At 46.8% G+C, this 16,328-nt stretch overlaps 1 protein-coding gene across 1 annotated transcript; it reads right to left on the bottom strand.

Annotated features, from left to right (window-relative positions):
* Positions 1-349: 349 nt before the first annotated feature.
* On the bottom strand, positions 350-16,001 carry Igsf1 (immunoglobulin superfamily member 1). Its single transcript, XM_023718840.1, has 19 exons — positions 15,945-16,001; positions 13,237-13,373; positions 12,392-12,673; positions 11,789-12,076; positions 9,660-9,944; positions 9,162-9,455; positions 8,395-8,646; positions 7,958-8,078; positions 6,109-6,179; positions 5,979-6,011; positions 5,169-5,459; positions 4,629-4,907; positions 3,739-4,026; positions 2,705-2,992; positions 2,229-2,516; positions 1,754-2,041; positions 1,370-1,648; positions 871-994; positions 350-763 (listed from the first exon to the last, which is right to left on the bottom strand). Exons 2-19 carry the CDS (start codon positions 13,271-13,273, stop codon positions 631-633), a joined length of 3,921 nt encoding a protein of 1,306 aa, XP_023574608.1. The 5' UTR covers positions 13,274-13,373; positions 15,945-16,001; the 3' UTR covers positions 350-630.
* Positions 16,002-16,328: the final 327 nt, after the last annotated feature.

The raw sequence follows: 16,328 nt of genomic DNA, 5'->3' as shown, positions 1-16,328 counted from the left end.
ATTATAACTTCAGTGTTTTTTTCAGGCTCAACTTGGACAGAACATTGTCATTCATTCATTAATTCATTCATTCACTCACTCACTCACTCACTCACTCACTCACTCACTCACTCACTCATTCATTCAGTAATGGAATACAAGGAGACTCTGTTCAGTTACTATGTCCCAAATCAAACAGGGAAGCACTATTCTGGAGCCCACCCTTCTTCTCCACTCCATATTTGAACACATTTCTCTGGTGTACTAGCCTCATATCCCCTTTCTCAGCCATGGAGGTCAGCTTCAGGATGCCATTTCTGCTAAGTTGCAAGTGGAGGGTGACAAAAGATGACTACTGCTACAGTTTTGCAGTTAAATAGTGAATAGTCTCTTTATTCAGAAGAATACATTTTAATAGAATTTCATGCACCAGTAAATCAGTACAGTGAGGAGTTATAGGGGATGGGGGCACCTCTCTTCAGGAAACATCTTGTCCTGGTTGAGCTTGCAACTCTCAAATTCCCCTTGACTCAACTCAGGTTATCAGAAGCCAAAAACCAGTAGGTGGAACTGACTCTCAGGGTAACCAGTCATATTTTCAGATCTCTGAGGGTGAAAAAGAAGAGAAGAAAACTCTGGAAAAGAAGATTATTATATTGGGACTGGCTGTTCCATGGAGATCCCACAGGTGGTTGATGAGGGAGAGCTTGTGGTGGTCCCAGGTTCTCCTTGGTTACACTCTTCAAGCGCTATGGTCTGGTCTTTGCCATCTGTCTCTGAGCCCCTGTTTAGGAAAAAGGAGAGTATTCAGAAACATTGATGCTATAGAAACATTTGCACCATGGTTTTCCCAGCACATTTGCTTTCCAGGAGGCTCAGATGGGCCTTTACCTGGTTCGGAGTCGAGGCCACTTCTTCCACTCTATGGCTAGCACCACCCCCAAGGCTACCACAACCACCACAATGAGGCTACTTCTGACAATGTTACCCACAGTGCACTCTTGAGCAGCAGGCCCTGTGATGTATAAAAGCACACAAAGGTCATGAAAGTTAGCAAATGGTTAGTATGTTTCTCTTTATCTCATGTCACTCCTCACTTTGGCCTCCTGTAGAGTCACAAGGGAGCCATGTGTGGAGCCTGCAGAGGGAAGGTCACTGGTGGTACATATGTCAAAGCAGACAGCCTGCCTTTCCTGGGGTGGGGGAGGGCCCTGCAAATATCCTGCTAGGGTCCAACCTCCTCACCATCCTTAAGAGGCAAATGGCACATTTGAGGTCTCCAACTTCAAAGCCTGTCCTCTTTCCTGATCTGGACAGTCTCCATTGAGGCTGTCCCTGGGGTTTCAAGTGTGCCATTCCAGGACCCTTCATGGAGGGACTAGCCACTCACCTGCTGCTCCCACCAGCTCCAGAGGATCACTAGGCTCTGACCAGATATCAGGGGAGGCCTGGAGGCGGTAGCTGCAACTGTAGTTTCCTATGCCTTTTCCTTCTACATTGTTGATGACAAAGTCTCCATCTTCTGAGAACTGCTGAGGTGCTTCCTCTCCCTCATGTTCTAGGACAAATTCCACACCTGGCAAGGGTCCTCGACACTGAAGGGTGATGTCCTTCCCCAGCTTGAACACTGTGTTGGGCCAGGCTGACAGTGAGGGTTTAGGAGGCTTGTCTGCAAAGCACAAAAATACAGTTGGAGAACTAGGTTGAAACCTCTTATTACTAACTGCTAAAAGCTATAAATTCTAAGTTACTCAGTAAATCTGCAGGACCTTACCAGTCACCCATATCTCCAGCAAGTCACTGTGATTTGAAGCCACAAGGGGAGCAGAGTCCAGATAATAAACACAGCTATAGATCCCAGAATCTTCACCTCTCACCACGGACATCCAGAAGTCTGCTCTGTACCCACTTGGCCTCTTGTGTTCTAAGGGGGCCTGAATCCCTTCCTTCAACAGGACAAATGTTGAGTCTGGCAGTTCTCCTTGGCACTGAAGAGTCATATTTTCTCCAGGGGCCACCACGGGACCAGGCTGGGCTAACAAGCTGGGTTTGGGGAGTAATCCTGGAAGAAATGAGTCCTAAGTCAGAGAGAATAGGTCACTTTCCAGTGCATCAATGGAGCCTCTGATCAATAAAGCAGGAAGACTGCTGCTGGCCTTTCCTTGGGTGTTTTGAGAATATCACTCATAAACCAGTGAACTCCCTCCTTTCTATGCTCACATTCCCACATTGAAGCATTGTTCCTTTACCTGTGACAATGAGCTCCAAGGTGTTGCTGGGCTGTATCTTTATGAGGCTGGTCCAATCAGGGTGGTAGTAACAGCTGTAATGACCTATGCTAGCAGCAGATACATTGGTGATGGGGAATGTTCCATCAACACTAATGGACCCCCAGAGCTGCCTTGAAGTGGCTTCTTCTTCCTTGTGCAAAATGTACCCTATTCCACGAACTGGCCCCTGGCACCGCAGTGTAACATTGTGCCCCATGGGGACCACAGAACTGGGCTCAGCAAAGAGCCACGGCTTGGGGAATGTGTCTAGAAAGAAAACAAAGGTGGATAGTTGTGAGTATGGGAGCTTCTCACTTCCTCAGTTAACCTTTTAACTTTTTCCTGGACACAGTTGTTTGTGTCTGTGGTTTAACATGGTCTTCCAAAAGAGATTACCCATGCTAATCCCTGCTCCAGTTGTCTCCATCCCAGTCCCCTGCCTTGTCTATCCTTACCAGTCACCCAGATCATGAGAGGCACACTGAAATATGAGCCCCGGTTCGACATGGTTGTCTCATAGTAGACGCAGCTGTAGTTCCCAGAGTCCTCTACTCCCACAGTGTGGAGGATGAAGTCAACTGAGCTCCCTGCAGCACTCTGGAACTGTAAGGGAGCCTGGGTTCCCTCCTGCAAGAGGGCAAACCTCATGCCTGTCAAAGTCCCTTGGCAACAAAGCGTCACATTCTTCCCAGGAAACACCACCGGACCTGGTTGTGCCAGGAGAGTGGGCTTGGGGTAGAATTCTGAAATTAAAAAGATTATAACATGAGAGAAGTCCATTTGCTGTATCCTGCAAACAGCTTTCATAGTGTTATTATGTGATGCAATATGCATTTATTTAGAAAATATGATAAAATAAAAGCCAGATAAAGCAATTCTACCAAGTCAAAGATAACTGTTCTTTATGCATTTTCCATTTACTCTTTCTATATATGCTTGTGTCCGTGTAACAACAACTACACAATTTGGACCCCACTGGATTCGCAGTTTGGCAATCTGATATTTTTCACTTAACTTTATATTGTAAACACTTCCTTGTGACGTTAAATAGCCTTTGAAAACTATCATTTGTAATGGCTGCAGCTGACATTTCAAGGTCTCCTCCCGTCCTCTGAGGGCCATCCAGCCCACCAATCTCTGACAGCCTAGCTAAAGAAAAAGTGGACATTGAACCTAACACGCAAGGCCAATCCCCAAAAGGATTTCAGAAATAGAGCAATTTGAATTTGGCTGTTGGACTGGACAACCCAATCTGCCTTACTTCTCTCCTCAGAAGTGAATTTTTTGCTGCCCCCTTGCCTGCCTCTTCTTCCTATAATAATATATAAGCAGCTGTCTTACAATGGACTGTTGGCCACCAGATAGGCACTGCCCCTAGCACTTTCTCAGGGTTTTTTAGAACGAACATTTGCTTCCTTTCCCACTGATGGCCCTTCTGTGCACTGTGCCAGGATAATACCACCTATACCAGGATTTTCCCATTCCTCACCTGTCACCACAAGTTCCACTGTGTCACTGGGCTCAGACCAGATATCAAAGTCATAATAACGGCAGCTGTAGTTCCCTCCATCTCCAATCCCCACTGAATAGATGAGGAAGTGAGCTGCACTGGCCCCTGGATTTACCCAGGAGCGGTCATTGGACGCTATTTCACTGCCATCTTTGTAGAGAATAAAGCTCATGTGCTGGTGTGGAGTGGAGCAATTGAAAGTCAATCGTGTACCCAGCGTGACCAGAGGGCTGCCCCATGTCTTGAAGAAGGGCTTTGGATACATTTCTGGGAGGCAAAAGCAAAATAAAAAACACCATAAACACACATACAACACAAAAATAAAATAAGAAAAAGAAAGCAAATACACCAAATACTGGTTCTTGGCAGCTGCTCTGCTTTCTATAGAGTTTTCACTCCAAAGCAGGTAAATTTAAAAATCTTACAGGGCCCGCCCTGCCCTTATGCCTCATTGCCTTTCAGTGAATGCTCCCTGTCACTGGGGTAGGCAACAGAGGCTAGTGAAAAAGCTGAAATTTCAGAGACTCAGCTGGTTCTCTATGCCTCAGTTTGCCCATTTGGACAAGAAAGAAGAATGATACCTACTCCCCCTCCCTTGAAGATGCGCAGTATAGTTGAATGAGATAATTGATGGGAAACTAATTAGAAGACTTAAATCACCCTCCACAAACTCAAGCTATTAATAACGATTATGGCTATTAATATCGTACAGCCAGAGGCCCTGGCACTCCCAGCACCACGCCTGCCTGGTTCTAAGATTGGACACAAGCTCCTAGGACCAGAAGCAAAGTTTGCCATGAAGAGAGGAGTGTCTGGCAGAGGTTTTGCCTCCAGCTCTTTCCTCCCAGACCTGTTTGTTTCAGCTCTACCTTTAATGACAAGTTCCAGGGGCTCACTGGGCTCAGACCATTTGAAGGGCACTGTTGCTGTGTGTGTGCGGCAGCTGTAATTGCCTTCGTCTTTATCGTCCATTCTTCTGATTGTAAAGAAAGCTTCTCTCCCAACAGCACCAAGTTGCTGGACAGGTTCCTGCTCTCCCTCCTTGTACAGAGCGAATTCCATGCCTGCCAGCCATCCTTTGCACCGGATTTGCAGTTCCTTGCCCCGGACTGGGGGAGAAGCTGAAATGACAGGTTTGGGAAGGATATCTGGAAAACAAAATGAAGTGGAGCAGTTAGAAGTTTGGAGGTGCCCAGATGGGACGCTCAGGTTCACTTTATCAGAAAAACAAATAAGTGGAAACAACAACAACAAAATCCATCCTGGGCTACCCCTGGGCTCTTCCAAGCAATCTCCCCTCTCTCTTTGCTACCCCTCCCCCGCTTCAGGGAATCCCCCCTCCCCTGCATCACTAGAGTCCCAGAGGGCACTGGGGAATCACTCTGGTAGGACCCTCTGCCTTTTCTTACCTGTCCCCACCAGCTCAAGTGCTTCACTGGGCTCTGACACAGCCATCTCCTCCCATGAATGGCAATGATAACTCCCTCTGTGACTCTGGGAAAGGGCACCAAGCGGGAAGGCGGCCCGGACCTGCTCTGAGGCTGGGCGAGTAGCGATCCACCCCGTCCCGTCCTTCAGCAACACAAACTCCTTCGTTGAGCCAGAAGGACTTCTGCACCAGAGGGTTAAGTTCTTCCACGGGGCCAGAGGGAAGTTCGTCTCTGCCCACAGCTCAGGCTTAGGGGTTGGCATGATGATTTCTAGAAACAGCAGAGTTAATGAAGCCATCCTTTCTCTTCTTCCCCCCTCCTTTCCTTGCCCTTGAACCCCTACCCAAATCACACTGTCTACCTCTACTCAGATCCAAACCTGCTCCCCCTTCCTTCCTTCCTTCCTTCCTTCCTTCCTTCCTTCCTTCCTTCCTTCCTTCCTTCCTTCTTTTCCTTCCTTTTTGCTCTTTCTTCCCTTCTTCCTTCCTTCTTTTTCTCCTTCCTTTCTCCCTCCTTCCCTCCCTTCCTTCCTTTCTTCCTTCAGGTGCTGGGGAAAGAGGAAGCTGATGTTTCAGCTGAGCCCGAGAAAAGTGCTGAAAGCTTGGGGAAAATTTTTGCAGGCAGAAAGGCAGAGTTGAAGGCTGAATTTTGTCAGCAACTTTAGTAAGTGCCCCTTCCTGGCTGTCCTTCCCTCCCAACCAGTCACTCCTTGGCCACTGACACTGACACTGTGTAGTTATTTCAGATCTCCTGAGAGGAATGTCCCAGTCTAGAGCAGGAAAAACTCACCAGTCTCTTCTGTCAATACCCCATTGCACAGTCCTGCAAGAGAAAGTGCTGCCAGGTCTCTGCCCCTCCTCCACAGGACTTCACTCAGCCGGCCTGCTGCCCAGGCCCCTTCCCACCCCCTGGTACTCACCACAGCAGAGAAGGGCTGTGACGATGAAGAGCATGGTGACCCCTTGAGCTGTTCCCAGCAACCAGGCTTCTCTAGTGAGACCAGAAAAGAGAGTAGAGGAGTTGCTGGGTTCAGGGGGAGGGCGGGGAGAAGGGGGCGGCAATTTATGTCATTGGTTTACTCATTACCCAGTAGGGATTGGATATGGCCAGGCTAATAGGATATAACCTTTTCTGACATCAGTGACTTTTCTTTTTGAGGGCCTAGCCACCTACAAAAACTCTTGCTCTTTCGTGACCCACATCCCCTCCCCCCTCCAGCCCATATCCCATATCGTATGTCAGCTTCCCTTGGCCCCTGATTAGTCTTTGCTGGAATTGAGATGTCAGATGGGAAAATGCTTTTGTATCTGCAGTTCTCAGAACCCCTGGAGCTCAATGTGATTGGCAGCTCTGGGGAGTGGGGGTGGAGGGAGCAACGTTGAGTGTTTCTCCGTCATCAAGTTTAAGTTTGGAAGCAGTTGTTATTATGGTAGGATTGGTCCTCAGACCGACCTGCCTCACCTGCCTTTGTTATGGAAGGGTTGCCTAGGCAGCCGTGATGAATTACCAGAAGACTGTCAGTGCTGAGCTAAGCTTGTCAGAGTGGGATCCCCCTCCCTCCACCCAGAGTATGATTAGAAGTGTGCAGCAGCGTTGAGGCACGGGCTCTTTAGAATAAGGTGATATTAAGTCAAAATCCATTTGACCACTTTAACTTAGAAAGCGCTGACCCTTCTCCTACTTCCTGGTCAGCAAAACACTTTTCAAGCTGATTTCTCTGAAATCTGATTTCTGATCTCATTCTCTGATGCAATGGTCCTGGGATGGGATGGGATCCATAAAGTTGCAACTTTTTTCTGACCCATGGATTGGAGGATATCCTACTATGCATAGGACTCAGGGCAGAACCCAGGAAGATCCAGAAACTGAACGCCACTGAAATGTTTTGAAAATTCAAAGGGTGGTGGTTTTTGCAGAAGGCTTAGGTGGCTCCCCTCCTACTGTCCAAGCACTTTGCTCCTCAGATCCCAGTGGAAACAGTCATGTGTAATTACACTCCCAGACACACAAAGTTCTGTGATCACACAGAGGCAGAGGGGTATAGCAAGAATTCAGGAGATGAGCCTTCCTACCAGTTAAGAGAAGTTATTTTTCTTCTCATTCTCTAGTACAGTAGCATGAGACAAGCCTTAGGAATTATCAAAAAAGGTGAATTTAAGGAAATTTCAAGAAAGTAGGTTCACCATTTTGTGGGTTAGAGGAAATAGTATAACTTCCTGACTCCATCCATTGCCTTATCAGATGCCTATCCAAGTTCAGACTTTTTCCCCAGGATGCTTTGCACATGCAGTTGAAGGCCAGAGTAGTTGACACACTGGTTTCTAAGGCAACTGAGAAAAGCCACAAGGCTAGCCCTTAAGAGCTGGGGGTAATCATGAAAAGTGGGGATGGGAGTTGAATATCAACCCTAGAGAGAATATTTTACAAGAGAAAAATACTTTGGAGCAAGTTAAACAGGGAGACTACAATCAGGCCTGAGGGGCAAGGAAGTTTTCAGGGAGATATGGGCACTCTTGATAGAGGTGAGGTCAGTGAATACAGTTTGGATTATTTCTCTAGCTCTGAGAATTATGCATTCTGCCACTCTCTGGCTTGGATGATGACTCTTCTAGGAGGTAAAAGAGAAATAACTTGGTTAAGAAAGTCTTATCTAAGCCCAGAAGGTAGGGACTATGTAGGGCATAACACTCAACTCAGATAGGCTTATTCCTAAGACCAAGGGAACCTGGAGTAGTGTGGAAAACAGTAGGCTGGAACAAGATAGTTACCTGATTCTGAGTCTCCGGCACTTCCACCTGATCCACAGCAATACAAACAGCAGGGCAACAAGCTGTATGATTAGGGACAACCTGAAAGCTTCACTCAGAATGGAATTCCGGGTGAGAAAGCCTGTGGCCAGGGAAGACCAGAAGCAGGGACCTTGATGAGGACAGGAGTAGCTAATACATTCATGATGGGTGAAGGGGGGGGGGCTGGTTAGCAAGAGTGCTCCCATAGGGAAAGTGAGGCAGAAGTGGCTTTCCTTTTCCTGGAGATCAGGATACTTATAAGGCTTTAAGTGCTGGTGAGACTACTCTGGGAAGGACACCCAAACCCATGGACTCTGATTTCAAAGCCCCATGTCCCTTTCCCATATCTTTTTGGGCACTGCTCTAGGAAACCCAGGTGTATGGAGGGCTTTTCTTTTGAAAAGTTACCCCCTCACCTGCTGGCCCCTTCAGCTTCAGAGGCTCACTGCGATGTGACCAGATATTACGATGTGCCTCTACGCAATAGCTGTAACTGTAGGTCCCTGTGCCTTTCCTTTCAACGTTAGTGATGATGAAGTTTCCATCCTTTGAGAGTTTACGGAATGTTGCTCTTTTGTCCCACACCAGAGAAAATTCAAGTATGGGATGAGACATTCGGCCCTGAGGGGTGATGGTCATTCCTCTCTTAACAATGCTGCTGGGCCAAGCTGAGAGCGAGGGTTTAGGAGGCTGATCTGAAACAGATCCAGATACCAGAGTTAGAGCTGATCTCAGTTAGAACTGAGCATAAACCCTCAGTTCAATACCTTCTCACCACTACCAAACATTTTCAAGCTTACCATTTGCTCTTTTCTTTCTACTTCCACTTGATCACTGTGCATTAGTAATTCTTTTGCCCCTAATTCAGCACTCTAATGATTCTTGGTTCCTACCTTTAGTCTGGAAGACTTCACACATAATATTCCCCTGGCCTGAGGAAAATATTTTTTCTAGGCATTACAGAAGGTTTGGCTAGGCTGAAAGGTAGAGCTTGAGGAAAAATCTTGGAAGAGAAGGCCCTTAAGGATTTGGAGAAAGTTCTAAAATATCCCACTAGTGTGTTTGTTCTGGCTCACAGCCCCAAGGAAATGCCAAAGTCCACTCACTTCTCCTTATAATGCTGTAATAATGATAAAAACAAGCAGGTTAGTGATTTTAAGAAAAAGCATTTGTTAGCACTTGCCTACAACCACAAGCTCCACAGTGTTGTGTGTTCCCATCCTAATGGAGGTCTTCCAGGTGAAACGATAGTGACAACTATAAATACCAGCATCACAGTGGGTCACATCATGGAGAAAGAATGGTTTGTTGTCATTAACACTGGTGGCATCCAAAAGCTGAAGTGGTTTGTCTTCTCCTTTCTTATAGAGTGCCAGTCCCACACTATCCACTGATCCTCGACACCTCAGGCTTATGTTCTGGCCCATTGGCACCACAGAACTAGGCCGAGCAAGGAGCCAGGTCTTGGGGAAAGCATCTAGAACAAGATCCAAAATGCACAGGGCTCATGGTCTGACAGCTCACTCCCAGCACTTAGAATGCTTTCCCTCCTCATTCTCTAGGTTACCCTTGGCAAATCGCTACTTAGCCCTGGCTGTAAAATTAGGATCTCCAGGGGATCCAGAGGGAGTCTTACACCCTTAATTCCTAGTGTAGGTCCCATAGCATACCCCTCGCTTACCGGTTACCCAGATTTTCAGGATATCACTAAGCAGTGAACCCCTGTATGACCCATCATAGTAAAAACAGAGGTAACGTCCAGAATCGTGGATCTTCAGAGTCGGGAAAAAGAAATATGCCTCATTATTTTTTGACTTCTTATGGTAAAAAGACTTCTCCGTGTCTTCAAGCTTCATTAAAGCAAAGGTCATTCCATAGATTGGCCCTTGGCACCTGAGACTCAGGCTTTCTCCGGGTGCCATGATGGGCCCAGGATGTGCTGTCAGAGTTGGTTTGGGGTAGAGTCCTAGAAAGGGAAGAGACCCTGTAGTTAGAGGTATGATGATTCTTCCCTATTCTTCTATTTTTTAGGTCCTAGCTTTTGTGGACACAAAGTAGTATCTTGAGGTTTGTCCACACCACTTCTCATCCTTAAATCTCTGCCTGCTCTAGGATGTAGCCAAGCATAGGTTTACTTATGCTCTTTATCTCTGGCCAGCTCCTCGGAGCTCTGTTCCTGTGAGTACCTATCTAGACTCCCTATGTCTGCAAGTTCCTAAAATGACAATTATAGTTCTTCCAAACCACCTCAAAATCCAAACTTCAGAAAATGACTTAGAGTTTATATCTGTGGAGCATACATTTTAGTACATATTGCTAAGGAGAGGTTTTCTTTTTTTCTTTTAAACACATTAAACTCACTTTAAACCTGATTTCTAACATAAGATTGGAAGATGCTATTAAAGAGAGTTGGGTCAATAAGTCTGCAACCCAATGGAATCTCTGTTCATGAGGGCCTACCTTCATTTCTATGGGCTGTTTCTCCAAGGTGATTGTACTACTAATGTAAAGTCACCTTCCACCCTTTTTCCCCCATCCCAATCCAAGCTATAATATCCACAATAGAAAGATCAGTTCTGTCACACACTCAGAATGTTTAGGACATGTCAGGCATCCTACATGAGTAGGCTTATTAAGCTAAAGAAGACACAGTCTCTGGCACCAAAAACCTCATGTGCCAAAGGGGGTTTGAGCCACAGGTAACCACAGAAGTGTGTGTTAGTGGAATCTACACCAGAAGGGTGTGCATACAATGAACATCCACAATACAGTTTAAGCAGGCAGTCCCCTATTCTTTGATTCTCAATAAAAAGCTATATTAATAAAATTAGTATCTACCATTTATTCAAAGCTTATATGCCAGGCACTGTACATATATTTGGGCAAGTCCTCACAACAACCCTGTGAGGTAGGCATTTTGCAGATCAGCAAACTGAGGCATAGAGAGGCATTACACAATAGGTCAGATAGATACGGTTATCTGATTTTAGAGCAGAAGAAACCAAATCACAGAGAAGTGAAGCGACTTGCTCGAGATCATCCAGGGAGGCAGAGTCAGAGGTGGAACTAGAACACAGGATTGTTACTTCTAGATGCAGTCTACTTTCAGTATCATAGCTTGCCCATGTCTATGTAGCTTGATGGAAGGCCTAAAGTAAAAGTGGTCAATTCTATCTAGAAATATCCAGCCATGGGTTGGGGAACTAGGACTGGATTGTGTGTTTAGCATGTAGGCTTTCAGAGCAGCCATCTTTTGCTTAAAACTTGGTGCTACCTTATTAGCTGTGTTAATATGGTAGCAAAGTAATTCATCAAGTCATTTCACAAATACCAACTATCTCTTTCTTTGTCATTTCTTTGGAATCAGCACTCTAGCAGTTCATTTGATTCCGACACTTAAAAATAATAATCACAAATAGGTACATTCTTTAAAATCTTAAAAAAAAAACCAGTTTATAAGACTGCTTTGGCCATGCCTGGCACATACTAGGTACTCAATAAATACTGGTTGAAAGAATAAATGAATGCATGATATTCGACAGATAGAGAACAACAAAGCTTCAATGAGCTGAAGCTGCTGAACAGTTGGCTGGGCTCCCTCATGAGTCAAATGATTGGCTCCCATATGTCTGCTTTGCAGCATGTGCAATTCTCATCTGTGTCTCAATGAAATGTCAAGTGACTCTACCTCATGGGCTTTGCAGGGTGTAAGAACTGGCTTCAAGGAAATAACATTATCAACCCTGGCTCAACGAACCATGATCCCTGGGAGAGTAATTGTCAGCTGCCAGCAGCCCCGGCCACACCCACCTGCTATGACCAGCTTCAGGGGGTTGCTGGGCTCTGACCACAGAGTGGGGAGCATCTGGATGTGAGTGCGGCATATGTAAACCCCTTCCTTCTCAGATGTCATGTTGTCAATGGAGAATATGGCCACTCTCCCAGTTGGGACTTGGTAATCCACAGGCTCTGCATACCCCTCTTTAAACAGCATGAATACCAAATCCTGCAGCCAGCCATGGCACAGGATGTTAATGTTACATCCAGGACGAGGGGGTGTCTCAGCCTGGGTCCAGAAGATGGGCTTAGGCAGCTGGCCTGGAAAGAAAGAACGAACTGCAATTGGGTACAGCAAACATAGTGCTGCCCAGGGAACAGTGGACAAGACCTCTATTTTGGATGGGTCTTCCCTGTATGCTCCTTATTTTCCATCCCTTCTTTTCCCACTTCTGCCTTAGCACCTGCATCTCTGCTGTGCATTGTCTGATACAGAATAGGTACTATGGACTATCGAATGCATGTGTACATGCATACATTTGAGGTTAATGAGTGAATTAAATAAACCCTGTCCTAAGAAGGCAACTTTGAATTCTAGTAGCTGGATATTATTCTTGAGTATCAATCTCTTCTTACCTGGTGCTTCCAACTCTAGAATTTTGCTGGGCTTTGACCAGCCTGTCTCCTTCCAGTAGCAGCACCTATAAAGACCTGTGTTGGATTCAGTGAGGGCACCTAAGAGGAAGGAAACCTGGAAGGTCTTGTAGGAAGACCGGATCCATGTCATCTGTGTCTTATCCTTCAGAAGCAGGAACTTGCTTGACAGTTGAGAGGGGCTTCTGCACCAAAGCGTGATGTTCTTCCAAGGGGTGTCTGGGTAATTGGACTCCATCCACAGCTCTGGTTGTGATTCCACTGCTGTCATTTCCAAAGATCACAAAGATGTGAGCAGTCTAGCCCCTTCTCTCCCAGAACACACGCCCCAACATACCTTAAAATTAGCCCTGATGCAAATCCCTTCTCTTGCCTCTGGAAACAAGAGTGTCTGCTCATGAAGGGTGTGGGTTGGCAATCCCAGATATTTACTCCACAAACTCAAATGAGCTGTGAACTAAAGTTCAAGTTTCACTCCCTTTCCTTCTAAGATTGAGATCCTGATTTTGTGGGGACTGAGTCAGGAATGGAGGTAAGCTCTGATTCCCTCTGATTCCCAAGCTCTCCAGGAAGTTATGCCAGGGCTATGGAAGCAGATCTGTGTCTTGGTGCCTTCAGGAAAGAAAGTACACAAAGCAGTAGAATTTACTTACCTATCGTTGTGATACCTAGACTCAGCCCTGAAAAGAGAGATTAATGGTGAAGGAGAGATCCCTTGTCCCATCTCTGTCCTTCCATTCTCAGTACTCCCATCTCCCTCCCCAAGGTATGCTTTCTCTGGAGTACCTAGGACAGTCACATGTCCCTCACCCCTTCCATGTACTCACGAATACAGAAGAGCAAGAGAGTGAACGTCCACAGCATGGTGGCCCCCTGCCCTGTTCTCTCCGGTGTCTTGGTGCCTCTGGTGCTGGATGTGGACTCTGGGTCTTGAAAGGATTTGCTCCTCAGCAGGTGGTGAGATCTAAAAACAGAACTGTCATTACTCAGGGGACTTGTCCTGCTCCTTAAAGATCACTGAACTGCACTTGAGGACCCAGCATTCCACTCCCTCACAGGCACGCGGAGTATTACAAGGCCACCTGCCACTTCCTCTCTTTGCCCCTTGTCCTCACTTCCCCACCCCACCCCACCTAGTCTTCGCTGGTATCTAAGATGTCATTTTTTTTTAAATTTATTTGTTTATTTATTTATTTATTTTGTTTGTGTGGGGCCAGCTCAGCCCACCAGGGGGCGGGGCTGGCTGGTATGTGGTGCTGGGGGATTGAACCGCGGTCCCTGTGCTTTGCTTAGCTTAGCTTGCTCTAAGTAGGTGCTTTAGACCACTGAGCCATCTCGCCAGCCCTAAGATGTCATTTTTGTTGAAATGTCTATTTGTCTCTGCGATCTCCGAGGCTCAGAGATTGACCTAACATAAGCCTGCAAAAGCCCTGTGAGATCGGAGGTGCAGAGGCACCTTGTCAGACCCTTTCCTCAGATCCACACATGTACATGCTGAGTCCCCACATAACAGCTAAGGAGGCATTACTGCCATCGCCATTTTGGTGACAAGGAAATGAATCTTAGAGGGGAGATGTAATTTTGCCAAAGTTAAAAGACACTAAATATTAAAGTCAAAATTCAAGTCTATGCTTAACTCTAAGGCCTATGCTCGAAATGACCATTTAAACCTCCAGAGGTGGTCCTTACCCCCCATCTCCTTTCTCCCTCCATCTCCTCCCTTTCAAACTGCCCCTTGTGTGGAATGCTTCAGAGTCATATCACCCTCACTCATCTCTTATCCCCCAAAGCTTAATACTCCCTTGGCAAGTAGGTGTTGAAGAATCAAACTGCTTACATTTTATTAGTGAAAGGTGGTAATGATTCTTCAGCTGCCCATAACTTCTATGCAGTTTTATTCACTGCCCAAGGAAAATGGAATTATGTGAAATTTCAGATGTGACAAAAATATTTGAATTCAATGTGGCCTTTGTGATTTTCCCAGGGTTCACTGTTAATTATAGTTTCTTCACATACAGGTGGCCCGTAAAATTGTTGTGTCTTCCTCTGCCCCCAGGAACCTCTCACCAAGGAAAAGTTCGCACTTCCCAAACTCAGTCTAATTTTCCTGCACTGAATCTTTGCTCTGAGCTAGGGGTGTCCTGGCTGGCCTTGGATGATTAACCTTAGCTCAGCAGAGTGAGGTGGCAACTTTCAGAACAGAGAAAGGGGCTGATTTTGCCTCTCCAAACTCATCCCAGGACCTCTGCCTCTAACCTTTTTTTGTACCAGGAGACAAACTTATGACCTGGTGCTTGCAAAGCAGGCACTGTGTCTCTGGGCTACATCCCTGGCACCTGTCAGCTTCAAACTTGGTTCAGTGCTAAGGGTGGGCAAGACAGACGGGCAGGAAGAGGGAAAGAGTCATTTTCAAAACATCAGGGCTATGGGGCATGTGACAGTGAGAACTCAAGAAAGCAGGGCTCTGCTTTGCATCTCTCACTTTGCGTTGAAGAATGCTTCATTTACCCTTCTTGAACTTCCCTCCTCGAACTCTTCTTATCTGTTAAATGGGGGAATGTTATTTTGGACTAAAGGCAAAAAATGTACAGTACCAGACAAATAGTGAGCATTGCATACAGAAGGTGGTTTTTTTTTTCTTTTTTACTAAGGGGGCATCAAACAAATGGTGTAAGGCCCAAAAGATGCTCTTCCTAATCTGACTTCCTGTAATACTTTTTTCTTTCCTCTGAGGGCCAGGCCAAAGCTTGGATACCACCCTGTTGCTCCATTCTCCTGAGGCGGTCTGGGCCAGGATCTAAGGGGAAGCGAGGTTCTTCTGCCTAGTATTTCTACCCAGGAAATACTAGCTGAAGATCTTTTCTTACCATATGGACCCCCAAATCAGGGTGCTTGCTTCCTGAGGGCTTGTATGAAACAGGAAAACTGGACTTCTCAGCATGACTGACCACTCCTCAGTCACTCAGGAAACTATACTAGTTCTATGCAGCCAAAACGAGGAATCATATGCCCAGGGCACAAGGGAACAGTCCTAAGCTTCAGGTTCTTTGGCCACACCCATTTTTGCCCTTTCACCCCACCCCCACCTCCAATTTGGGCTATTTAGCCATTTCACCATCCCTTCTGCACCACCCAAGTACTTCCCCACCCTTAGGGAGCATCACATTGCTTGAGAGGGTAACATGCCTGAAATGTCTAATAGCTTGACCCTGCACAGCTTTGAGAGCTTCAGGACTCAAAGGGGTGGGGCTCGGCCGGTGCGGGGTACCTGCTCAGCGGAGGGTTTGGAGGGAAGACTAAGAAAGCAAAGAGAAGATATCTACAGTGCCCAGACAGCGCTGTGAGGCACTGCTGGGATCCGGGGAGGGAAGGAGGACGGCAGGGATGAAGGAGGTGAGGGGATAGACTAGTGGGGGAGCAGTTTGATTTATGGCGATTAATTACCGCAGGGAGACTCTCGGGGTTTTGTTTAGAATCTGGTGGCCAGTAATTAATCTTCGGCCACTGGACTATGCGCTCATTTGCAGGTACTTACGGTAGTTGAAGGCCAGCTCCGCTGTTGGAGGTTCTCCAGCAAGCTCCTTCAGATGCAGCGAACTGCCCGGCATGGGGAGAGCTGTCTAAGGACGGCCTCTCAGGCTCCAAGCCCCGCCTCCCTCTCTCCCTCCGCCCGCCGGCCGGCCCGCCCCAACGTTTTCCCCTCCCTCACCAGGCTCGGGAGCCCACCTCTACCAACTCTGCCTAGCACCTGCAGTCCTCTGATGTCCGGGATTTCTATGCCCCTCCCAACTCCCCGCCTTTCTCCTGAATCCCTGCAGAGGTTGTCCGTGCCAAACTCAGGCCCCTGCCCCCTGCCTGTCGCTCAGAGTTTCGTTGGGTCACCGTACCCTGGAGGGGAGAGGGCCAGCTCTTAAGACAG

The sequence above is a fragment of the Octodon degus genome, unplaced genomic scaffold, assembly GCF_000260255.1.
Source record: "Octodon degus isolate 3935 unplaced genomic scaffold, OctDeg1.0 scaffold00063, whole genome shotgun sequence".
NCBI lineage: Eukaryota > Metazoa > Chordata > Mammalia > Rodentia > Octodontidae > Octodon > Octodon degus.
The sequence above is the reverse complement of the archived record's forward strand: the minus strand, read 5'-3'. Positions and strand labels throughout refer to the sequence as shown.

Excerpts from the sequence above, each read along its gene's own strand:
- Igsf1 (XM_023718840.1), bottom strand. The coding sequence starts at position 13,273 with ATGCTGTGGACGTTCACTCTCTTGCTCTTCTGTATTC. Across the intron at positions 9,456-9,659 it reads CCTGAAAATCTGGGTAACCG|ATGCTTTCCCCAAGACCTGG; the intron begins GTAAGCGAGGGG and ends ATCTTGTTCTAG. Across the intron at positions 8,647-9,161 it reads TGTGGAGCTTGTGGTTGTAG|CTTGGCCCAGCAGCATTGTT; the intron begins GCAAGTGCTAAC and ends CCTCGCTCTCAG.